Source organism: Anser anser (genome assembly GCF_964211835.1).
Source record: "Anser anser genome assembly, chromosome: 2".
In the NCBI taxonomy this organism is placed as follows: Eukaryota; Metazoa; Chordata; class Aves; order Anseriformes; family Anatidae; genus Anser; species Anser anser.
In genome coordinates this window covers 107803339-107820404 of record NC_139721.1, presented here as the reverse complement: position 1 = coordinate 107820404, position 17066 = coordinate 107803339, and the positions used below count along the sequence as shown (strand labels likewise).

The 17066-nt window shown below is 40.3% G+C and overlaps 2 protein-coding genes across 13 annotated transcripts in view; one reads left to right on the top strand and one right to left on the bottom strand.

Annotated features, from left to right (window-relative positions):
• Nucleotides 1-8114, bottom strand: part of LOC310894396 (tRNA selenocysteine 1-associated protein 1-like) — a 48713-nt gene extending 40599 nt beyond the window's left edge. For 3 of the 12 annotated variants that reach the window (XM_083824446.1, XM_083824445.1, XM_083824438.1), the window contains exons 1-7: nt 7545-7680; nt 6609-6785; nt 5109-5193; nt 4054-4130; nt 3829-3959; nt 3151-3282; nt 2142-2261 (exon numbers count right to left, since the gene is read on the bottom strand). In XM_083824446.1, coding sequence (XP_083680572.1) covers nt 2142-2261; nt 3151-3282; nt 3829-3959; nt 4054-4083 — 413 coding nt within the window. In that variant the 5' untranslated portion in view covers nt 4084-4130; nt 5109-5193; nt 6609-6785; nt 7545-7680. Of the gene's footprint in view, nt 1-2141; nt 2262-3150; nt 3283-3828; nt 3960-4053; nt 4131-5108; nt 5194-6608; nt 6786-6907; nt 7406-7494; nt 7681-7963 lie in introns of those variants that run through there. The other 9 variants (XM_083824442.1, XM_083824443.1, XM_083824444.1 and 6 more) reach the window with 9 other exon arrangements.
• Nucleotides 7622-15984, top strand: PAK1IP1 (PAK1 interacting protein 1). The gene is made up of 10 exons (XM_083824427.1): nt 7622-7889; nt 8591-8753; nt 9729-9849; nt 9945-10019; nt 10652-10704; nt 11173-11318; nt 11408-11505; nt 13020-13119; nt 14708-14834; nt 15594-15984. Exons 1-10 carry the CDS (start codon nt 7812-7814, stop codon nt 15752-15754), a joined length of 1122 nt encoding a protein of 373 aa, XP_083680553.1. The 5' UTR covers nt 7622-7811; the 3' UTR covers nt 15755-15984.
• The last annotated feature ends 1082 nt before the right edge of the window (nt 15985-17066 follow it).

Here is a 17066-nt window from a genome sequence, read left to right as displayed (position 1 = left end):
AAACCCAGTTCTGAACTTAAACAGTTTGTCAGCTTACACACTTCAAAGCTTAAAAGGAAGCTTTCCGAAACAGTCACCTAAGTGACAGCTTAAGTCACAGCTCAAAACCTCATTTCTATAGAAGCAAGCATCCTCACCTTTGCCAATACCAGAAGGAATTGTTCTCATGGATTAACTCCAGAGCCTTGACATGGTTACCTGTACACATCAAGTATTTTTAGCGTTGGCATAAGCAAGCTGCTGCTAAGTCTCTGTGCTTTGCTAAAGATTGATTTAAGACCAGAGACATTTATCAAGCACAGCTGCTTTAAAGATGCAGTCTTAACCCTTCTATCTTTTGTTTGGTTAATTACTAGATCTTATTTCCAGAAAGAAGTGAATGGAGTCAGATTATCCATTTCAAAGGAGCATCTGACACCGCCTGTCAGTTTGCCATGTCTACCTCCACCTGCTCAGTTTTTTTGTTTGTTTAAAGTCCATTAAACATTCAACAGCTGCCAACTATACTGCTCAGGTGAAGTCAGTCTTGCTTAACAACACAATCGCGATTCTCCAGCATGACGCCTTATTATTAGTGGGGGAATTACAAAATACACTAGTTCTTAAGAAGAAAGGGCCAGCTGATTAGCTTTCACTACTTTCCCTTTCAAGATTTTCTCAGGGGCAGCTTCAGACTAATGACAAGAACCAAGACAAGTGCTATCTGTACTAAAACTGAGGTACACTGCATAAAGAACATTCAGATAACCCAGCTGCATATTCAAAAAAATCCGCTGTTTAGACTTGTCTTCACTGATTCTGTGCAGGCAGACCTCTTGTGTTTGCAGTGCCCAGTTTCTCTGACTTGAATTGCGGATGCAGAGAAGTGAGTTCTATGCTTTTGGGGAAGAATACAAGCTGAAGGCATTCTGAAATAGCTTCCAAACTCAGCAAACATGAGGGACAAACTAATCCAATGGCTGGGTATTTCAATGCTAAGAGAGCACGGTACTCAGCCATTCAGAAACGTATTACTGATGTGTATTTTAATACCTACATTTGTTTCAATACTGCAAAGCTACACAAGTTCTAATAAAGAGGTAATCCATTGTCTTGTTACTGTAGTAAACAAACAGAAGATACATCATCTTACGTCTTCTGCTTCCAACTGCACTCTTCCTACATACAGTTGTGTAGGGAAGGAAAATCTGAAAATACTGTTGACATTCTTCTGGATAGCCGAAGCAAGAAAACATGTTTGTGGCTTATTCTTGTTTTCAAAATAAAACGATATTAATTTAATCAAAAAATTTTGGCAAAGAAGTTTGGACAGTGCTCTCTTGGAGAAGAGCATTTCCATTCTAAAGCAGAAGGAGGCAACATTTGCAGAATTATGCTAGGTAAACAGAAACAGAAGTGTCATTTTTTACTATTTAACAGAACACACAAGCTAACCTCATGAACATACTGAAATTGTTTATATGAAGTCCTGTTTTGTCAGTATCCTGGATCAAAGTTCATCAAATTTGGTATCAGTTCTTTAACCGTTCAGAGACCTGAATTGCCTTAAATAAGTGATAGAACTGAGCCGGTAGAGTAAGAAACCCTCTCAGGAAGTGCTAAGCTTTAAACTCCCCATTGCCCTAAGCTCATGAAAAGCAAAGAATAGCATTCTAAACCTGTTCTAGTAATAACGCCTTTGGCTTTCTCCCTGCGTTCCCATTTTTTCCCCCCCACTTCTTTTCTGTCAACCCACTATAAAACTAGTTATGTGCTTCTCTCAAGCTAGAGGGAAAGCTCTAAGAACAAGAACTCCCTAGCATATAAAACCACTTGTTGTCCCTTCTACCTTATGCAGGCCCAAACCTGAAAATATTTACCAATGCATTCGGCTTTGCTACTGTTGAGAAACAAGGCTGGTTACAATGGCAGCTAAGCCCAAGTTGCGCTGTCTGGCTAGACTTAACAGTTGGATTCCCCCAGCCATCCTGAAGCAGGTTGATGAATCCAGGGAGTCAAAACATAGGACTTCTGCATTTCTGGTTTTGTAGACTGCATCCTGTGTACAGCCACTACAGCAAGGGCCACAGACTTTCCAAAGGCAGAGCTACAAGAATCTGATTATTTAGAATAACTGTATCAATGCACAACTCATTGGTTACCTTTTAGAAATTCCTATGCTCAGCCGGATTCGTTTTCCCCCCAGACCTGGTGCATTCTGGCAGTCTTGCAGTGCCCTCATCTGATCACCTTGCTCACCAAATCTGACATAGGCATACCCTCTACAATTTTCAAAAGGGAGAAAACAAATTCTAGTATGCATAACAGTTACAAAGCTAACGAATTCAATTTCTGTCTTCTACAAAAAACAGAAGATAGCAGCTACTATAGCTTCTATTACTTAAGCAACCTCTCTGGCATGTGCACATGCACAGAAAAGGCTTTCACCAAATTAAAAAACTTGGGCCAGAAGCAAAAAGCTTATTCCTTGGTAGCATTAAGATGCAACTCACTGAGAGCCAGCAAAACAATACATTTTAAGTGCTATCTGCGTAAGTAATCAGATTCCATATTTCTGCATATACAGCAGTTAATCAGTTAGCATTAACCCACTCCTACCACTGCATAACACTAGCATTTTTTTTTTGTATCTGCGTTCTCAAAAGTTTCTTGAATTAGGCTATTACAGGCAGCATTGTCTGAACAGCAAACTCACTCATTCCTGCTTGACTCACTGCATGGCCAGTAGTTTCTGCTAAACTTTATTTACTACTAACATATGGTTCCATCACCCAACCCCCTAAGATTTGCCAGGGCTTATGCTTTTCCCCAAAGTAGGAATTATTTTGTCTTCAGTATTGCAGATGAAGTAGACACACAGCAGCGCTGATTTCAGTGCACAGCTCTTCCTTCTCCCAGCTTCTTTTTTTTTCCCCCCCATGTAGATATGCATATGGGTAAGCTGAAGCTTATCACAGTAACTGCTTGAACTAACCAGAAAGCTCTTAGAAACACTCAAGGATCTGTGCTATTAAGAAAAGCAATGCTAGAGACTAATCTCACTCTTCCTGCCCCAGAAAAAAAACACTGGAACAGTTCCAACGCAAGTTCTTACATATCGCTTATAGAAGCGAACATACTGATAACATTACAAATTCGCACTGGAATTACCTGGAATATCCCAGCAGGTCTGTTGCTATTTTGCAGTCAATACATGAGGGATACCTCTTTAGGAAATAGTCATAGAGCTGGAAATCATCCACTTCTGGAGTAAGCTCCCCAACAAATATTGAATAATCCGGTCTTTAAAAAGAGAGAGAGAAAACAATTTTAAAGTTCAAGGCTAAGATAGCTGATTCCCATTATATTAACAGCTAGTTATCATCAGACAGATAAAAGAGACAAATCTGTAAGGAGTACTAAGTGCAGAACTCTACTGAGTTGCGTACAAAACTGCAATGCCACCACTCCAATCAAAAGTTTTCCATTACTCTGGGTCTATTCTACTGTTTCAGCAACAAAGACCCATTTTCTGACAACTTGTAAGAATTTGTTTCAAAAAGCACAGTTTATTGTCTGAACAAGAAAGAAGCATAAAAATACCAAGAAAAGTGATTAACTCAAACCACAACCACGATTCAAAGGAGCTATGACTAGTTTGCTACTGATTCCCAGTGATCATGGGAGAGCGCAACTACAAATAAACTATTGTTTATGCACACATATTGCCAATGCAACATTTAGCATATATGCAACCACACCAGCCATTTTAGAATTTTAAAATGGAGTGATGGCATTCACTATCAATTCGAACAGCTAAGTCAGTTTCTCATTTCAAAAGGTTTTTACCTGGCTGAACTACTACTACTAACAAACTCTATTCTTCCTGGTTTTATTTTGTTCTTTTTCTTTCGTTTTTTCTGTGGTGTTCTCCACCAGCTGTAGGCCTGGAGGCATTCTCGTTTTTTCCCAAGCAAGTCCTGTTGGGATAAAAAAACACCTCTATAGTATTTAGCCTCATTTACATTCCTCCCTCCCACTCCCCATCACCACAGGTGATTTCCCCATATTCACCTTGCCCTTGAAAGAAGCCTGGGGTCCCATTTCTCCCTCCGCCTCCCATGAGGGAAAGCAGCCTCTGGGGAAAACGCCTGGCAAAAATAACAGAGCCAAAGGATTGTATGAACAGCCATATTCCCCTGACTTGTCAAGCTGGCTAAAGGATTGACAGCTTCCTCTTGGAATTAGGAAAAAAGCAGTTAGCCCTTCGATGCTGGTCAATCCTATGTGTTAATTAGCTTAGGACTGGACTGTGCTTCATTTGAGGTCTCGGACTCTCAAAAAAAAAGTTTTCAGTAGCACAATGAGTGATGAACAGGCAGAAAAATCATCACTCTTGCTTGGAAGAAATCTCATCTGTCCCTATCTCCCCTTTCCTAGGGATTCTTCTTGCTTATGTGAGATGCCTCTCCTCACTACCTAGCTGCCAGTCACTCCCTCATGCCAGGAACGATGACAGGAGGCCCATTAATGGAACGCAAGGAGAAAGCAGACCAGGAACAGGCACTAACTTGGCTGAGGGGAAAACTCAAAACCCAAATGCAAGGCCAGGAAGTAAGAGGCGTAAAAAAGCACCTCCAAAATAAAAAAAACACCCGAAAAGCCACAGTTAAAAAGGAAGTGGGGTAACTACACAAAGGAGGAGAGAAACAGCCGTATTAACACAGGTTGCCTCCCTCATTTAGTATTCTGAAGAACAAGGATTTCCAAAAATAAGAATAGCTTTTTTCAGTAACTTTTACTTACGCAGGCTTTAGTGTTCTTCCTTTAGAACACCTCTACATAACTTATATAGAGAGTGTTACTCGCAAGATCCTTCAGAAGAACTCATGCTCAAATAATCCAAACTGCAAAGCTTAATGTTTTGCCCCAAACCTGCTTCGGTTGTTATGATCAAGCATCCAGAGGACAACCACCAATTACCAAGTTACCAGAGGAAATCATAGGACTAGAACACCCAACTCAGAGTGAGCTAGCTATTTCAGCTTTACATTTACTAGGAATTCTGAGTATGGTTCTGGGATCCATTTAGACACTACAAACCTGAATTTCTCACCACAAGATCTTACCTGGTTTGCCATGGTTGAAAAAGTCTGTCTTCTGTCTTTCTCAAGGAATGCAGCTGCAAACGTTCAATTTATTGCAGTCCTTCAGCTGAAAAACAGTGAGGGAGGGGCAAAAATTATCTTAATTTTGAGGTCAGTTAGTTTCATAAATGTTCACCCTGTCTAACATTTTTAATATTATTAATTCACAACTTGGGAATTTAATTTCTGATTTATCTCAATTGCTTTACCAATGACAAAAAAGATATAGAGCCGAGGGGACTACAATTAGAAGTCTTCTTCACTTTCTTAAATTGTAGTCGTCCACAAAGTTTTCACGTTGTCCAAGACACTATAAAATTGTGAGCTTTTAAGTGACCTACACTTTACCCTTATTTCTAAAAGAACATGCAGTATTATAATTTAATAGTTCCATGTTCTAAAATAATTAAAAACAAGGCAACAAAAATATAATCTTTAATGTTTTCTACAACTCCTCAAGTCCCCACACATACACTTAGGGCCAAATTAGAAGTTGTATCTGCTTGTGGTACCAGTTACACAGCTGAAAACAAGCAGTTGTGCTTCCTACCTGCTAAAGGAAGCAAGATGTACGAGACAAAGCAGGGTACAGTACAGATAAGTATGACCCTTCTCTGCACCTTTTCTTAGGTACATCTTCTTGTCTTCCACCTCTTCCACATACACATTTCACTCACCCCCAGTGAGTTAGTCACAAAGCAACTTAACCACTATTACTAAAATCCTATACTTTTCACTGAAGAGGCGTACATACCTCTTCACTGACTGATACCCTTTCTTTAAGCTCTTTCACAGTCATTCATCCAATACAAACCACCACAGAAAACATTTGCATTTACAGAATATTTTGTATCCCCTTGCACACAATTGTTCATTCACCACTGCTTTTTCTTCCTCCCACACATCCAATATTTCTCTTCTATGTAGATACTTGACTGCTGAAATATTAATTCCCATTACCATGCAAAAAGTTATATAACATTGCATGAACTGGCTGGTCAAATCCACATGCACAAAATAATTAGTGTTTGTAATGCCTTAAAGGCTTGCTCACACAAGTGAACACTTCAGAGCACTACTTCTGAAAACTGATTATGCTAATCCAACATAGGACAGCCATATACCGTAAGAATATCCCTGCATAGCATTACAGAGGATAACCATGTGCTTCATCTCCATTCCCATTCTGTATCCAAGAAAGCTGTCAAGAACAAGCCCTTAAATACAGGTATGTACCAGTAAAGGTTAGGTTTAGTAAGAGATTATTGACTAACTGTACTTATAAAGAATTAAGTTTTTGTTTTTCCCGTTAAAGAGGCCATTATTAATAAAAATACCCCCATGGCAATGTTACTTTAAACTCAAACCTAACTTTTATTAAAAGGGGGCCACCTTCATGTGTTAAATACTGGAAATACTAGTATTTAAGAATTCTTGGCTTCACCACTGTGTAATTTTTTTACTTTTTGTTAGAAAACTTACCGCTCTTTGTTAGTGCGGATCTAACAGGGGACTCCACACACCACAAGGCACTTTTATTGCAAAAAGCTATCAGAGTGCGTGTGACGCAATAGTTTCGCGATCACAGCTGTAATGAAGCTTTACGCGAAACTGGTTTCGTACTCTTCCCCGTCCGATCTTGATCGCTGCTTCTTCCCACTGGAAGTCAAAAACATTTAGAAAGCAGTTGAGACAGCGAGTAGGAATGTAACACTTTCCATATACACTTTTAATCGGGCTACAGTTGCAGCTAGTTTTAAGCACGGCGGGGCGGCTCTAACCTCCACAACTCACGTATATCCTTTGCTGGACTACACAGCCGTTCGGCCAGGCCTTTCACCACCCGGACTGTGCCAGCAATAACATGTTAGGCGCGCGTCAAAGCCGACGGCGTTAGTGGCGATTAAACCCGCCTGCCTGAGCACGGCTCACAGGGGACAGGAGGGCCCCGGGAGGCCTCGGAGGCCCTCGGCCGTCCCAGGAGCCGGATTTCTGCTCGGGCAGCGGGATGGCGGCGCAGGGCCGGGCCGGGCCGAGCCGTGCCAGGCCGTGCCGAGCCGTGACGCATTTCCCCGGCCGCTCAGCCAGAAGTGCGCCCCGCCCGGCCGAGCTCCTCGGCGGCGGCCCGCGCTTCCCGCTTATTGTTGGGCCACGCGCTAATAAATAAAAAGCCATAAAACAAACCCAACTAATAAAATAAAATAAAACAGGAGAGTAAAAATAAACCAGAGAGGCGGCCTGCGGGGCCGGGGCCTGCCACTGTTTCCCCCCTCCCCCCCCGCAGCGGGAGGGGGAACGCGGCCCACCCGCAGGGCCCGGCCCGGCCCGGCGGGACGAAACGGCAGAGGCCGCCCCCACAGCCCCGCACCCGGCTTGGCGACCCCTTCGCCGCTCCCTGCTCCCGGCCCCGGTACTAACGCCTCTCGCCCTCCGCGTCGCCACTGGGAGCGGCCCCGCAGCCCGCTTCCGCCCCGCCAGGACCTCCCCGCCGGGCTGCCCGGCGCCGAGCCTGCGCCCACCGCCCTCCTTCCCCTTCCCTTCCTTTCCCACGGCCGCCTCGCCTCGCCCCCGGCCCGCCGTGAGCGGGGCCCGCCGGCCGCCATCTCCCCGGGGAGGCGCCGCTGGCTGCGAGCCGCGCGGGCAGCGCCGGGGACAGGCGGGTGGCGAGGGCGTCAGGGCCCCGAAATGGCGGCGGCAGCGATGGAGGTGGTGGCGGGCTGCTACGAGCAGGTGCTGCTCGGCTTCGCCGCGCTGCCCGCCGAGGTAACGGCTGTGAGGGGAGGGGAGGGAAGAAGGGAGGGAGCGCGGCCGCCATTAGCCGCTGCCCCGCTACTCACCGTCCTCTCGCCGCTGGCCGCCAAGACGGTTCCGGGGGGGCTCTTAAATGGCCGCGGAGGCGGGGCGGGCGGCTGCCCGCGGCGGCAGGCTCGGCCCCCGGCTGTGGGAGCGGCCCGCGGGCGCTGCCACCTCGGATTCTGGGGACTCTCAGGGGTCCCCGGGGTTGTGGGGTGGGGTGGGGGGCTGCTCTGCCCGCTGCTGCTTTCCTCTCGAGTTTATCAGCGCGGAGCTGAGGTAAAAGAGGTGCACCGGGGGGGAGCCCCTGAGGGCCGGTGCTGGGTGGAAGGTGTGTGAGAAGCTTGTGGTGATGGAGAAAGGGGGATCTGTCCTCCTTGGCTCCAGGTTTGTCTTTGCACGGGTTGTTGCTCACACACCGCTTCGTCCAAACCCAGCGCTGTGTGCAAGGGGTGGTGCAGACACCTAAATCACTCATCGTAATCTCACGAGCACGTTAACAAAATAGGATCTCACTAAACCTGGTGCATAAGTATAATTTCTTCACATTTTGCATTTACACTTTTTCAAGTTCTGCTTTAAAAAAAAAATAATCTTATCAGCTGACAATCTTGAAGTAATGAAGACAGCGATCTTCAGAAAGACCCGTTTGCTTTGTGTTTCGTTTACAGTCCTGGACAGTTGTCCCTGATTTTACACATCATGCCCACACTGCCTCATTGTCAGCGGTAGCCGTGAATAACAGATACGTGGTCACTGGGAGCAGGGATGAGACAATCCAGATCTATGATATGAAGAAGAAGATAGAGCATGGGGCACTGCTGCAGCACAATGGTAAGGGGGTTTTCTTCACAGTGAGCGTTAAGGATAGAAGTTCTAGCTGAAACATACAGCTGGTAATGAACAGCATCTCTGAAGAAAAGTTAAATTGCCACACTTTTAATAAGACGTTAGGCTTTAATAGTGATGGTATTGTAGCCATGATGGCCTGATGATACAAGCAAGATAAACTTTTGAGAGTAAAAATCCACAAATTCTTTTGGGCGTTATCCCACAAATATAGCTGCTGCTCCCAATTATTTTTAGTTTAAACTCCTTCAGAAGTTATGGCCAACAAATGCCTCATGAGTGATTTTTGTTCTACAAGGACAGTTTATCTAGAGCATGCCTGCTCCCAGCAACGATCTTTCCCAGTGTCCTTGTCCTGTCACAGACACACATCAGCCACCCAAAAGAAACAGTTTGTGTGTAAGAGCAGGCTACTGCTGCCAGAAGAGTTAACCTTGGACATTGCCTACAGTGTGAGCCTGCTAAATTACTGCTGTGAAAACAGCAGTTAATGCTAGTCCAACTAAACATGCTTGGGTCATATGGGGCTCAATCCTGATTGTCCTTTTTCTCCTGATAACCAAGAAGCACATGGAACTAGACTGAACATGGTACCCGTAAATTCAGCTGTGTGTCAAGAGCAGGGCTTTGATGTAAAAACATTGCATACCTGGGATAGAGGCCGTGCATCACGTACACCACAGTGGTTGAGAACTGCTGTTTCAGAGAACGGACCAGACAGAGCTCAGACATATACGGCTACAGGGGTACTAACAGAGTACATCAGTGACTGAACAAAACAAGAAAGTTAGTTTGGTTTTGTGAAGAAATACTTAGGAAATAATTTAGCTTTTCCCAAGAGTAGGGTACTAGCTGGCATGTTTTGATGCTAGAAGCATCTCTGTTAACTAATGCATTCTATCTATGTGGTAACTGTTCAGTATGTACAACACTCTTGATAGCTCTGGTTTGTATTTGTAGGCACAATAACATGTCTGGAGTTCTATGGTACTTCACATCTACTGAGCGGGGCTGAAGATGGACTAATTTGTATCTGGAACACAAAGAGATGGGAGTGCCTGAAATCCATTAAGGCACATAAGTGAGTTTCTTAAATCTGCATGTTCACATGAGTTTTCGTGTTTATTTTCCTTGTAAATAATATATGTGGCTAATACATTGTTCTGTTTTTATCAGAGGGCATGTGACATCTCTTTCTATTCATCCTTCTGGGAAACTAGCTTTGTCAGTAGGAACAGATAAAACATTAAGGTGAGTTGAAACTGATGAAGAAATGCTGAGAATCATAGTTCAGTAACTCTCTGTAAGTTCCGTTAAAAACTACAATTCCATGTTGTGACTAGGCTGTGTAGCACTGATAAAACATATTTCAGCGTGAGATCATTGGTTTGTCTAAGTTCAGAGTACCAGCAATATTTTAAAGTCTTTTAAAAATGGTCTCTGCTGTTCCTAGCTTCTTGCTGTGCTCCTACTCCTTATAGTCACCTGTAGATGTATGAATGCATTTGCATTTTGGAACACTAATTATTTAAACTTCTGAAAGCTGTCAGGTCTTGTTCAGTGTGAGAAAATTAATTTTTAACTTGCAGTGCGTACATGTTGCCATATGTATGTGTTTTAAGCATCTAAGATGCAAATTGGTATTTGGGTTCCTTTTGGGCCCAGCATTGCAAGCAGTGGTTTATAAAATAAATAGCACAAATTCAACCATATAGTGTGCAAGTGGTGTATCAAGTCATCAATTTCTCCTGCATTAAGGAAGGGAGTTAAATGCACAGAGATACTTAAAAGCTTCCTTCAGATGCATCATGTCAGCAGATAGGACTTGAGTTTCACTATGCTGTTTTTAACCGGAATGCACATTATCTATTGCTGTTTTTCAGAACTTGGAATCTTGTAGAAGGACGACCAGCCTTTATCAAAAACCTGAAGCAAAGTGAGTTTATCGGTCTAAATCCACTAGAAAAACATTTTTTTGTGTGTAAAGAAAAACAGATTTTGTTAATCAACAAGTCAGTTAATTGCACACTACTTTCACAGTGTCTTTTTTACACATGCAGGCAAGCACGTGTCCTCAGTAATAGTTATTTACCAAAAGGAAAACATAGTGGCACTACAGTAAAAATCCTTTTTTTCCCCCTTGAAGTTTGATGTCAGGTCATTTAAATAAATGCATTTTTCTTTCTTTCCTTTTTTTTTTTTTCGTGCTAATCAGAAATGAACATTTAAAAACATAGTTTTACTTGTTTATTCTGTTACTTGCTTTTTTTTTTCTGTATTTTTCTCAGGTTTACCTAGAAAGCAGTGTCCAGTGGCTTATAAAGATTTTTACTGTTAGATTCTCATGCAATATAGAATGCAAAAAAAGGTGTACATGTGTATAAAAATGTTCCTCTGTGTACAGATGCCCACATAATTAAATGGTCCCCTGATGGAGAGAGGTATGTGACTGTGATATCAAATAAAGTGGACGTCTACAGACTAGACACAGCTTCAATCACTGGCACTATCACAACAGAGAAGAGAATTTCTTCGCTTAGATTTATTACAGTAAGTACAAAAGAGAAAGGTGCTGGGAGTTAACTGCGTTGAAACACATGCATTTAATCACACTTGCATTTCATTTTTCCCTTTCCAAGGATTCTATTCTTGCCATAGCCGGAGATGACGAAACTGTAAGGTTCTACAGCTGTAACTCTCAAAAATGCTTGTGTGAATTTAAAGCTCATGAAAACAGGTATTTTATATTTATATTTATACTATATATATTTATGTTTATTTTATATTTATATTTTATATTTATTCCCTGCTTAAATATTTATGGCAAAGCTGAGTACTCAGTGTACTATGTTCCATGACTTGCAGTGTTCAGCATATTTTACTATTGCTTTTGTTTCCTTATCAAAAGTAAATTTACTTATGTGCTAAATTGCAAATTCGGGACAGATTTGTTTGCTTTTGGTATAAGCACAAATACTGGGCTTTCCACACACGTTACAAAAACAACTGGGTATAGAATTAGGAATATTACAGTTCTAAACTTACAATCTAAGTGCCATATGCGTATGAAATACTTAGATTTTAAATATAAGATCGGTGTAGATCATATCTAAATTTATGTCTTAAATATAAAATCCAAATGTACTGGTATGGCTCTATGTTAATATTTTTTTAAGGAGGAAGATTTTTTCCCCCTGTTTCTCTCCCCAAAGCTCTCTTTTTATCTGAACTGATATGCCTCTACGACTTACACTGCCAAAATCTTCATGGGACCATGGGGTTCTGCAGTGCTTCATAGGCAGGAGATGAAAATGGCTCTACAGGGTTTCCACTGCAAAACTGGCCTATACCAGACAGGCAAATCTGGTAATAAGACGTCTGGTGATGTCCTACTGTCTTACCTTGGTCAGTCCTCATCACCATTGTCCCCTTGGCAGTTCTGGGCCTGAATTACCCAGCAGGCTCATCCCTGCTGCAATATCTGAAACAGAGCCCCACATCTGGCTGGTGTGGAGCTGCTCAGAGGCCACTGGTGTCTCTAAAGCCATAGGCTGGTTGTCCTGGTGTATCAAAGCTTTGCAGTGGAGAGCTGGTAGGTAGAGGCACCAAAACAGAAAAGGTTCTGCTAAATTATTTGGGTTTATATCAAATGCATGTTATATATATATGTAATATGCTTATGTATCTATATGGATCATGTCTTTTTATATATATACATATGTATATTTTTTCTGTGTGTGGTCTGTGTATTTCGTGTATTTCTGAAATTAGGCACTGGTATTTTCCCGCAAGACTATCCAAAGAATGCTTAGCCTTTACAGTTTCTGACTGTATAGGATATTGACATGAACCAAACCAGTTGTACTCAATCCAGACAACAGAAGGGTTACACGTATTCTCTGTTGTTGTCGAGTACCAAACATTTGTCCAAGTGCTGATTTGAACTCATCAAAATACAAAACCATAATATCGTAAAAACGTAGTATCGCTGATGTAGTTAATAGTGTGTGCCTAAGAGTACTAAAGTGTTCTGAATTGAATTCTACCTGCCTAATAAAGGCATGTATTCCTACTGTAAGTGACAGCACTCGAAACAGATTACCTTTTTGAAGCTCCTGTCTGTCATTTGTGTTTTTTCTGTTCAAATTGATTTTTACACTGTTGCCTGTTCATCTTCAGCTGCTGTCAATTTACTGTTCTGAAGTGAACTGTCATGTTATAAAGTAACTGAGTATTAAATTTTCTTTACAGAATAAAAGATATCTATAGCTTTGAAAGGGAAGGACAACACGTTATTGTTACCGCATCGAGTGATGGTTACATTAAAGTGTGGAATCTGGATCTTAATAAGGTTGGTCTATTAAACTGCGTGGTGCATTTATGGAAAAACACCAGACAATCAAAATTGCAGGCTGCTCTGTTATAATGATCAGTTTTAAATCACTGGTGGAATTTTATTTGTTAACCTGGATGTTTTAATCTTTCTCTGTTACATGTTCAATACAGATGTATATATCTACACATTTTTTTATGCACTGGTATATTTTTGTATATTTGTATACCTTTTTAACAAGCTGTAAAATCAGATGATAGTATGAAGCTCTCCCTTTACATGAAATCATACTTTTCTTCAGATGTGGCTGACAAAACTATCTAAATGGTTACATATGCTCTAAGGACCACTGTGAATTTTTGTAGTGCTGGTGACTGTTGCTAATCTTTTAAAAAACATAAAATCTATGGTTTGAGGGTGGTGGTAGTTCATGTAAGGCAAAAAGTTGTCCTGCTGAAAGATTCAAATGTATTAATTTACTAGGTACTTTTACTTGCTGTATTTGCAAACAGTTCTGAGCACCACCAGGAATTGTGCCTTATCTTCAAAGTTTCCCATGTTTATTGTTTTGCTATGTCTTTCAAAGTCAGAATTAGATTTTTAAAAATGTAATGCCTAATAATAAGGGATCTAATATATTCCACTATAAGTATCTTAAACTGTTCAAATATATAACTCTATGTTTTTAGTCTGAATTTGCCTATTTTTAACTTCAGCCCTCTTGAGGGTTTTTATACTTTCAAGCTCAATAGTGAAAATCCCTCTTTTCCCTTCTACTGTTCCGCTTGTACACGATTGAAATAGTGATCAAGGAACTCTTTAACTTTCTCTGTAACATTGTCTTTACTTTGACCAAATGTGTAATGTTTTTCTTTTTACGGTGTAGGCAAAATTTTGTAAAACCTTGTGTAACTGTGTGGGCCGCTCTGCCCACCTCTGTGAGGTAGAATATCCGAATACAAATAGTTTCTAATAGTTTGATGCTGCTATACTGCATATGTGTTTGTTTTATCCCTGATACCTGCAATAGGATATTTGCTCAACTATTCCCAGAGCTGACTGATATGGGTGCAGGTAAGTAATTTGAAACACACCACACTAGAAAGGGATTACGTTTGATCAGCAGCCATATTATTGTGAGGTAGAAAAGGAACCTGATCCAATAACTTAATTCAAATTATTGTAACTGTACTAAAATCACCTATTACTGTGGAGAAACTTCTGAAACCATTAACTATTTTATATGTATATATATATAAATATATATATATATATATGTTAGTGAGCCTGTGACTCATCTACTTATTTATCATGTGTAACCACCTCTACATGCCTGAAGCCCCCTGATCTTGCTGATCAAGATACGCTCTTAAAGCTGCAGGGAGTTTTTTATAAAACCAGCACTGAGCAATGGTACCAGGAACAGGACTGCAACAGTGTGACCATTAACCTGTAGACAGCCTCTGGTTCTAAATGTTGTTAAGCATCTTACCATTCTCCAGAAAAGAAGTCGGGCAGTAAAATACTTTCTCAGTTTAAATACTTCAATAAATTTAAACAGAAATGAAGTAATGTTTAATTAACCTTTCTCACATATTAACTTTAGATTAAAGATGCACCGTCTTTACTGTGTGAAGTCAACACCAAAGCTAGGCTGACATGTCTTGCAGTATGGCTTGACCAAGGTTCAGAAATGAAGGAAAATTGTGATAAGACAGCAACATCATCTCAAGGTAATAGAATTGTCTGTGTTTTCAGCTGTTAATACAGCTGTGAAATAGAAGATAGTAAGCAGGAGGTTTTTACTATATACCTTCAAAGAAGTTTTGGCAGCTTGAAGAATTGGGGATATGACATCGACAAGTAGTACATAGATATTCATTCCCATCTGATAGTGTCTCAAGCCTGCACATAATGCCACAACTATGGAAACTAGCCTAAGAAGACAGACACAGGGACTGAGTGATGATATGAGACTGAGGGCAACAGTTCTTTTGTATGTTGAAACTTATTACATGATGTATTGTGACATGATATATAGAGGACATAAGCCTCTTTTCACTCCTATTATATAAAAGTTTTGTTTCTCCTTGCTGCAATAACATACAGAGGAAGACACTGAAGCTTTTGAGACAGATAAGAAGAGAATCATGTTTGATAGAAATGTGTGTCTGCTGTTGCTATGAACAAAACTGCCAATGCAGTTGGAAAACTTAGGAAGTCTGGCTTAGGGATTTTCCTTTGTTTGGCTAGCTGGTGGTTGTTTGTTTGTTTGCTGTTGTTGTTTTCCTGTATAGTAATATATTTACGTACTTGATCTTTACATATTTTCACATCACAATCCAAAGTAGCATAAATTGCATGCTCCACCAGAAATAAAATATTATTTATGGTCCCCCTTTTTTATTGGGAGATACAAGAAGTCTCTGTGCCATTTTAGACTGCAAAGGGGAAACAAATATCAGAGTGAATAATTTCTTGCTTCTTTTCAGCAAATGAAGATGAGAAATCATCGATAGTCAAGAAAAAGAAAGTTTGTTGGACAGATAAAAGTGATAAAACGGCGAAAACAGGTAGAAAAATTACTACGAAGAAGCGAAAATTGGAAACCCCACTGCAAAAGAAGAAAAAGAAACACAATAGCTCAGAATGAAGGCAACTACTTTATCTCCTGAATAAGATGCAAATGCTGGTGTTGCTGTAGTTTTTAAAAGGATGTGTAAAATTTGTCCTCTGGCAGGACAAATACCTCTGAACTGATATGATTATTAAAAGTAATTATTTTTCTTACCCAGATAAATTGACTCATCATTTGTGGAGGTAGTAAAAGTGATGGCAACTTTTCCTAAAAGAATGATGCAAAAATAAATTCATAGTATGTAATATTTATATTTTTATGTTTACAACAGCATACACTTTTTAACTGACTTTGAAATAGCCAGCTAAAATGATAAAAAAGCTAAACTTGTCTCAGTTACATTTATGTCTCAGCTAAATGCATATTAAAAATACCTACAGTTTTTCATTTTTGTGTCAGAAATTTACTCTTCAGTTCACTCAGTAGGATCTGCCTTTGTCATACATTCTCTTACTGTAAAAAGAAACATTAAAATTAATTTAAATACTTTATTATTACTTTAAATAATTAAAAATAACTAATTTAAAATTACTTTAAACTTTTCATTTGTATATTCACAAAAAATGATTTTTAGTTCTCAGCATGGATTTATACATAGGGTTTATAAGCAGAATGTTTGTTTTTTTTTACTGTATGCTCCATGCATTTAATTATTTTTTGAAGTCCCTGCACCCTGACATATAGTCTAGGTCCCGTTTTTTCCAGGAGTTGATTTTTCCCAACTCAAATGAGTTTATAAAAAATTTGCACCATGTACTTTCAAGAACTGCCAAAATACTGATGTTAGTGAAATATGATGGATGGATTAGATTTACGGGTTCACATCACTGAAATCTTTTGGTCAGAATATGTTACATATGTTTAGATGGAAGTGTTTATGTCAGTAGGGTTTCACCTTATCTTCTGTTCCCATATTTTTTCAAGTCCTTGATCTGAGCCATGTTGTAAAAAAAAAAAATAATAATTAACATTTGAAATGTTTGTCTCTTTGATAAAATGTCAGCCATCTGTTTTGTACTTAAAAAGTGAATTCCTGGCCTTCTCAGTCAGTGGGAACAGGATTTTGTCTTAAGTCTTATTACAAATACACAGTGGCAGAAACAAAGTTGAGCAGGACAAAGTCAGATAGCTGTACTAAAAGTTCATTTATTTAAAAGTAAGGCATTTTAATGTTGTTTTCTGTACTGCTGGAGTAGTCATGATTTCTCCTGTTTTCAAAAGGTAGTTGGAATTAGACTTTATCCAGATTCACTTTAATAACAGTATGCTCTTCATTATTCATGTGGCTAGAGAAAAGATAAGAGAAAATCAGGAGGAAGAATGAGCT

What these genes read in the sequence shown, in the direction of transcription:
- PAK1IP1 (XM_083824427.1), top strand. Translation starts at nt 7,812, where the DNA reads ATGGCGGCGGCAGCGATGGAGGTGGTGGCGGGCTGCTACGAGCAGGTG. An exon ending in TCGCCGCGCTGCCCGCCGAG is followed by an intron (nt 7,890 to 8,590) that starts GTAACGGCTGTG and finishes TTTCGTTTACAG; the next exon opens with TCCTGGACAGTTGTCCCTGA. An exon ending in GGAACAGATAAAACATTAAG is followed by an intron (nt 10,020 to 10,651) that starts GTGAGTTGAAAC and finishes GCTGTTTTTCAG; the next exon opens with AACTTGGAATCTTGTAGAAG.